Genomic DNA, 8,340 nt, shown 5'->3' with positions numbered 1-8,340 from the left:
CTCACTCTGTCGCCCAGACTGGAGTGCAGTGGCCACTCCCGGCCATCGCAGCCTCGACCTGCGGGGGCTCTGGCAATCCTTCCGCCTCAGCCTTCCAAGTAGCTGGAACTACGGGCGCACGCTACCACCCTGGCTAATTTTCCTTTTTTTTTTTTGAGTTGGAGTCTCACTATGTCGCCCAGGCTGGAGGGTAGTGGCACGCTCCTGGCCTGGCCACCACAGCCTCAACCTGCTGGGCTCCGGTGATCCTTCTGCCTCAGCCTTCCGAGTAGCTGGAACTTCAAGCGCGCGCTACCACACCTGGCTAATTTTTTATTTTGTTTTATAGATGAGGTCTCGCCAAGTTGCCCAGGCGGGTCTCGAACCCGCGGGCTCAGGCAATCCACTCACCTCAGCCTCCCAAAGCACGGGATTACAGGCTGAGCCACCGAGCCCACCTTATACTTTACTCTTAATAAGCTAATGGGGAAAAAGCCTCAGATGTGACTATTTTGGATTAATTCAGGAATGCTATCTGTTGTGATATTTATGACTACTCAGCAGTATTTCCTTTCCTTTCTCTTCCCTTCCCCTTCCCCTTTCTCCTTTCCCCTTCTTCCCTTCCCCTTTCTCTTTCTCTTTCTTTCTTTTCCTTTTTTGAGTCAGGGTCTCACTCTGTTGCCCAGGCTGGAGCACAGTGGCACCATTATGGCCACTGCAGCCTCAACCTTCTAGACTCAGGTGATCCTTCCGCCTCAGCCTTCCAAGTAGCTGGGAATACAGGCACATGCCATTTCCCAAGGTGCTGGGATTATGGACATGAACCACCACACCTGACTCATTTTCTTATATTGTGGATTAAATTATTTCTGTAACTGTAGATCTGCACTGAATTGTGATCTTATATGCTTTAATTTTTTAAAAGCACCAATATTTACCTATTTTTAAAATTAGAAAATATAGTTTATTTAGAAAGTAAATTAGAAAGTGAGAGAGAAGGGAGATTCACCTCCCCAAGGTAGGGGCGTGAGCCAAAGCCAGGAAACATGGCAGCCCATAGCTTCAAGAGTGCATGGCCACACCAGAGTCTAGTAATGACCAGCATCAATATTTCTAACAAAGTTAGAAGAGTTAAGTGTAGAAGACCTAGAGGTTATTATTTTTCTTGCCTATTTATTCATAAAAATCTCATGTCTTTAATCCCTGGGCAAGACTTATGATACTATCTTTAAACATGAATCTGGCAAAAGAAACAAAAGCTTAACTTTTGCCAGAATTTAGCTCAAAATTATATCTTTTCTTCCTCTTACTCAAGATTTGATATCACTTAAGATGTGTTTTGCTTAGTTATTGTTTTGAATGTTTTGAGAAGCAGTATTATTTTTTTTCTCTTGAGAAGGGTAGAGGAAGGAACACCTGAATATATTTCTGAGTTATGTCATGAGCACCATTTTCAGAATGATATGGTATTTAGGGATGGACATCTGTTGTATGAACATATGCTCATTATTTCTTTAAGCACATTACAGTGCTAACCAGTTAAGAATAAACCAGGAGTAATTTTTTTAACCTTTTATTCCATTTAAAAACTGACTCTATGGCCTGTAGTCCCAGCACTTTGGGAGACTGAGATGAGTGGATTGCCTAAGCCCGCGGGTTCAAGACCAGCCTGGATAACTTGGTGAGACCTCGTCTCTACAATAAATAAAAAATTAACTGGGCATGGTAGCGCATGCCTGTAATTTTAGCTACTTGGAAGGTTGAGGCGGAAGGATCCCTGGAACCCAGCAGGTTGATGTTGAGATGACCATGAGTATGCCACTGCACTCCAGCCTGGGTGACAAAGTCAGACTCCAACTCAAAAATAAAAACAAGCAAAAAACTGACTTTATTAGTTCATACAATGTAGCAACATGTTTTTGTTCATGTAATTCATTATTTGTGTTGCTGAATATTTTAAGCCATATAATCATTACAGACTTGTGTGTTCATATACAACAGACTGTAGAAGCTGTTATCACAATAGTATCAATGGTAGTGACTTCAATTATAAAGACTAGTGATAAACCATAGTAATAAAGAATGTTTTGTATCTAGGTATACAGCTTTCAGTGAACCATACCAACAGGCCAGAAAAAATAATCTGCTTTTATTACCACTTAGACACCTCCATTTAGTTAAAAATCTGCATACCTGTTACTGAGAATCATGGGATTGCTTATCATTTAAACCAACAGTTCTCCAAGGGGATCTGCAAATCAAACTGTTTTAATAATAATTGTGATTTGCCCTTTCGTTCTCATTTCCTCATGAGACTGCTGTGTCTTGGTACCATAAAATAATAAATATCATAATAAATTAAAATCGTGGTAAAAGATGAAAATCACTCTGATTATCTTTTCCTTATACCAGTTAACTGCCAATTAAGTATAAATTCTGATTTTAGGTTGAGGTCCCATCCAATTTAGGAGCTGAGAATTTAACTTAACCAAAATGGAATGTGGTTTAGAACGGGGAAAGGTAGGTGCATTTAAAAATATGCAAGAGAGAGATTGAGGATTCAAAATGTATTGAACATTCATTCATTTAACAGTTATTTGTTGAGCATTTACTATATATACCAGGTACTCTTTCATTACTACAGATACTGCAATAAATAAAACAAACTATTTCTGCCCTCATAAAACTTCCATTCTCATGAGGGAAGACAGTTACGGGATAAATAAAATACATTAGGTAACACCCTTGGATCCCCTCCCACCATGGGAACTTTCCTATCCTCTCAATAAATCCTGCTTTCAAAAAAAAAAAAAAATTAAAAAGATACATAGCTTACGAGTGTGGTAAATGCTGTAGAGAAAAATAAAGTAAGGAGGAGATAATGAGAAATTAGAGGTAGAATGTAGTGGGGTTTTTTTCCCCCCCTTTATTTTATTTTAAAGACGTGGGGTACAAGTCAGGAATTGGTAGATAAGTGGTCTCATGCAGGTAAAGTTTTGGCCTAGAATGCAGTTTTAAATAAGTCAGAGAAGGCTTCACTGAAAAGTAAATACCTAAAGGAGGTAAGGGAAGAGTGTGGCAAACTGTGGGAACAGCCAGTGCAAAGGCCCTGTGGTGGCCTGGCATCTTTTTGAAATAGCTGGAAAGCCAGTAGCTGAGCAGTGAGTGAACAGGGGCAGGTGGAAGATGAGGTCAGTAAAACCAGATTGTCTAGGACCTTTTTGACCATTGTTTAAGGACTTTGACCTCCACTCTGAGCCAGATGGGAAGCATTTAGTAGTGATTTCTCTTTCAGACATTTCATTTTCTTTCGTAACTTGTGTTTTTGTCGGGGAACCATTATTCATCATGCTGCCTGTCAATAGCTAGAGTCTTAAATGTAAATGTTCTTAAGCACTTTTGTTTGGTGAAAAACAAAATGTCTATTTTTACCAGTCTCAGTGAAAGTTATATGAAAGGTAATTGCTATATTCTTAAAAACATACCATTCTTAGGCTTTGTACATTAGAAATAATGTACCATTTCATTGAAACAGAACTGTTTATTTTGCATGTTTAATGTTGCTGCAGTAATTTTGTGACCATATTTTTACTTTGTATTTAATATTGTTTGTTTTGTTTTGGTTTTAGATGTGTTGGTTAAATGCCTCATGCCAGGCTTTGCATTCAAGTCTGATCTTTTTTGTGCCTGTACATGTATCTTAGAATTGTTTGTGCTTGTGTTAATAATTGTTCTTTCCAGGCATCATTCTCAGTCATAAAAGTCAATTTTTATAAATAGTTTAATGCAACTAAAATTCTGTTGTGTATTATTTTGCTTAGCATCTTCTAAAGTACTAAAGAGCATGTGTGAGAATTTCTACAAGTATTCAAAGCCCAAGAAAATTCGAGTATGTGTTGGAACCTGGAACGTGAATGGTGGGAAGCAGTTTCGAAGTATAGCTTTTAAGAACCAGACACTCACTGACTGGCTTCTTGATGCACCCAAGTTAGCAGGCATCCAGGAGTTTCAAGGTTGGCTTTTTATACTATGGATTTAGTTAATAAATCTTGATTATGATTTATTGATCTAGAAAGCAAAAGTAGCACTTCACAGTATGCATAATTTATAAAAGAAACTTGGAGCTATCAATTTGAAGGCCAACATGTTTATAGATCAGATTTATTAAAATCTTCTTTTATTTCTGTTTATTTTCTACTTTATCAAAGATAATGGTAAAATAAAAAATCTTTTTCCTTAGAGTTGATTACAGAAATAGGCATCTGTACATAAATAGATATCTTTGAAGATACCCATACATACAAAGAAATTATTTCTGTTTTTATTTTAAATGGACATAAAGGAAGGTTATTTTGTAATTGGTAATTTAAATTTCATTTTTTAAACCTAGTATGTCCCATTTTTCAATTCTAGTTCTCTATTTAGTTACTAAGATAAAAAATATCACAGTGGGTCATGAGCAGCCTTACAAAACTTGTGATATTTGTTGGCACTTTTTAACTAAACAGTACTGGTTTACCCTTGAAAACCCTTATGGAAATTAGTTTGGATACTCTTCACCAGCCTATATTAGTAGCCAGAACCAAACATTAAGCAGAGGATATTTTCATTAAGATTTGATTAGAATCATGCATTTCATTTTCTTTTTTTTAAAATGAATTTGAATTCCCTTTTAAAATAGTATATAATTACTGAGTATTATATGTGAAGATGATGTGTGTAGGAAATTGTGTCAGATTCAAATTTTTCTTTTTCAATTATTTTTAGTCACTTACATCTTAAACCCTGGGATTTCTCCTAGACTTTTTATTAAAATGCTACTTTTTATTTACATTGAACCTAACTTGAAGTTGTAATAGCAGTAAAAATAGTAAAATAACAGCTAACACTATAGTTCTATGTCCTTTGCATATGTTTATTTAATCCTCAGAGCAAACTTTTTACAGAGACACTATTATTCCAGTTTGACAGATGAGGAAACTGAGACACAGAAAGAGAATTGGTTTGGCTGCAGTCATTCAGTAGTGGCAAAAGTCAGGATTTGAACTCAGGCAGTTTGACTCTAGAGTCTATGTGCCCACCTGTGTTTTCTGTGTTAACTTGAACAAGTTGCTTAGGTTCTCTAGAGCCTCCTGTCTGTAAATAAAAGCCAAAGACATTCTTATCAGGCGTTTGTGTGCTAACTAAATGAGATGTTGTATATATGAGCCTTGTACATACTAGCAGTCGATAAATATTTTTTATTTTTATTTTATTTTATCTTATTTTATTTTTATTTTTTGAAGTCGGCATCTCACTCTGTCATTCAGGCTAGAGTGGAGTGGCACAATCATGGCTACCGCACTGCCAACTGGGTTCATGCAATCCTTCTGCCTCAGCCTTCCAAGTAACTGGAACTACAGGCACCTGCCACTACGCCCACCTAATCTTTTTTTTTTCTAATTGTAGAGACAGGGTCTTGCCATGTTCCCTAGACTGGTCATGAACCCCTAGGCTCAGGCAATCTCTCGTCTCCCAAAGTGCTGGGATTACAGTCGTGAGCCACCACTCCTGGCAATAAATATATTTTTTTATTCTCACCATTAGTTCATAGTATTTATAGGCTCTTTCTGGCTATTTATCCCCATTTCTGGATATTCGGGGCACTGAAAGTATCCCTTAGCTGCTTCCCTCCAGGAGCTTCTGTTCTCTTTTGGTCCTTGTCAGTTACAAGAGCGCAAATAGCTGGGACAAAGTGATGCGTCTTAACTCCTGGATTTTTTCTAGATTTCCTGGATTTCTTCCACTCAGGAAGAAATGGCAAAAAAATCAAGTCATGGTTTTTAGACGTGATTGAGCATGTTCAGAGTAGTATGGCTATAGACTAGCTCATAGTTTTCAAATTTGAATGTGAAAAATTCCTCCCGACTGTTATCTCTAATTTGAGATAGTTCCTCAGCCACTTTATTCATTGTGCTTTTTCTGAATCCTTTCTTTACTTCTTCGATTTTGATTCACTTTAACCTTTCAGAAGTGACTTGTTTCTCAGCTATTGATGGTACAAACTTTAACAAGTGTTCTTTCAAGATGATTTCCAAAAGGAGTTAAGGATCTTCAAAAATAACAATCTTGAAGCAAACTTGGGACATCCGAATAGAAAGTAAAATTAAAGTAACTTTATCCCACTTTTGAGTTTTTATCTTTATGTGAATTTGGCTAAATTCAAAACACAAAAATGGATTTTTATGAGATCTGGTGTTATGTTGTGTTTAGTAGAGATGACATTTGACTAAGGCCATGTTGAAAAGTATTTCTTGGATGCTTAATTGTAGATAAAAGAAGTAAGCCAACTGATATATTTGCAATTGGTTTTGAAGAAATGGTAGAATTGAATGCTGGAAACATTGTGAATGCAAGGTAAGCTAGCCACATAACACACTGAAACATTTGCCAGTTGAGGGACATAGAGGATAGAAAACCAAGTAGTTGTTACAAGGAAAGATTTAGATAATACATGGAAAGGTGCATTTTAATCTATAAAAGAACAATTCTCAAAGTTTTTGGTCTCAGAATCTCTCTACACACTGAAAAATATTGAGAATGTTAAAGAACTTTTGTTAATGTTTATATTTCTTGATATTTTACTGTACTAGAAATTAAAGCTGAAATTTTAAAAACATTTAATTCATTTACAAATAACAACTAAGAAACCCATTGCATGCTAACACACACACACAAAAATGTACTCAGAAGGGGGCATTGTTTTATAGTTTTGCAAATCTCTTTCATGTCTGGCCTAAGACAGCTGTATTCTTTTTTTTTTCTTTTTTTAAGTTGGAATCTCACTCTGTCGCCCAAGCTGGGAGTGCAGTGGCATACTCATGGCCACCCCAGCGTCAACCTGCTGGGCTCCGGAGATCCTTCCGCCTCAGCCTTCCAAGTAGCCAAAACTCAGATGCACTCTACCATGCTCGGCCAATTTTTAATTTATTGTAGAGACGAGGTCTTGCCAAGTTGCCCAGGTTGGTCTTGAACCTGCGGACTCAGGCAATCCACTCATCTCAGCCTCCCAAAGTGCTGGGATTACAGGCTGAGCCACCGAGCCTGGCCGACAACTGTATTTTTACATCTACTTTTGCAGTGTGTTGTTTTGATTGAAGTATGTGAAGAAAAATCACAAAACTATGTAGTTTGAAAAGGAAATATTTTAGTAGCCTTTTCAGATCATTTCTTCTCTGATACTACACCAAAACTCAACAGATGATAGTGTTTTTTAGGTTAGTTACAAAATGAATCTGAAATCATATCAATGAATGTTTTGGTCTCTATTATATTAAAATGCACTGGTCAGCCGGGCTTGGTGGCTCAGCCTGTAATCCCGCGCCTTTGGGAGGCTGAGGTGAGTGGATTGCCTGAGCCCCGCGGGGTTCGAGACCCGCCTGGGCAGCGAGACCTCATCTCTACAATAAGTCAAAAAATCAGCCGGGCGTGGTAGCGCATGCCTGTAATTCCGGCTACTTGGAAGGCTGAGGCGGAAGAATCGCCGGAGCCCAGCAGGTTGAGGCTGCGGTGGCCGGGAGCGGCCACTGCACTCCTGTCTGGGCGACAGAGTGAGACTCCAACTCAAAAAAAAAAAAAAAAAAATGCACTGGTCTTTTACCCTTGCATGATTTTGTAACATCATATATTGGTCCTTTGTAAATTATTAGTTCACCAAGTTATATGGATATTCCAAATTTTGACACATTTTATAATACAGTATCAATGCATCATATTGGTTTATATCATTACTAGTAATCTCATCAGAAAATACTTTAATTATTGAGAAGCTGTGAAGATCATAGTAGCAGATATATGTTCTTCAAAATACTAGTTTTTGCTTGAAAACTCAAGTTTTATCATCGGAAACAAATATTTTTGGTTGTTTTTCTTTTCTTTTTTTTTTTTTGAGTCAGAATTTCACTCTGTTGCCCAGTCTGGAGTGCAGTGGCATGCTCATGGCTACCACAACCTCAGCCTGCTGGGCTCAGGCAATCCTTCTGCCTCAGCCTTCCAAGTAGCTGGAAGTACACGTATGCACCACCACGCCCAGCTAATTTTTTGATTTATTGTAGAGATGAGTTCTCCCCATGTTGCTCAGACTGATCTTGAAACCTTGAGTTTAGGCAGTCCTCTCACCTCTGCCTCCCTAAGGGTTGGGATTACAGGCGTGAGCCATTAGCAACTTAAAGTGTTATATGCTTTTCTTGAATTATATAAATATCATACATCTGTATGCAGCAGAAGTACTTTGTATTTTCTTTTTTTTTTTGAGTTGAAGTCTCACTCTGTCACCCAGACTGGAGTGCAGTGGCCGATCCCGGCCACTGCAGCCTCAATCTG

The 8,340-nt window shown here is 37.9% G+C and overlaps 1 protein-coding gene across 5 annotated transcripts in view; it reads left to right on the top strand.

The window, feature by feature from the left end:
* The window catches only part of SYNJ1 (synaptojanin 1), a 106,215-nt gene that overhangs the window by 62,757 nt on the left and 35,118 nt on the right, over positions 1-8,340 (top strand). For all 5 annotated transcript variants that reach the window (XM_021717763.1, XM_008068457.2, XM_021717766.1 and 2 more), the window contains 2 exons: positions 3,801-3,992; positions 6,291-6,375. In XM_021717763.1, coding sequence (XP_021573438.1) covers positions 3,801-3,992; positions 6,291-6,375 — 277 coding nt within the window. The remainder of the gene's footprint in view (positions 1-3,800; positions 3,993-6,290; positions 6,376-8,340) is intronic.

The sequence above is a fragment of the Carlito syrichta genome, unplaced genomic scaffold, assembly GCF_000164805.1.
Source record: "Carlito syrichta isolate Samal-C Ts95f unplaced genomic scaffold, Tarsius_syrichta-2.0.1 Scaffold310961, whole genome shotgun sequence".
Taxonomy (NCBI): domain Eukaryota; kingdom Metazoa; phylum Chordata; class Mammalia; order Primates; family Tarsiidae; genus Carlito; species Carlito syrichta.
The sequence above is the reverse complement of the archived record's forward strand: the minus strand, read 5'-3'. Positions and strand labels throughout refer to the sequence as shown.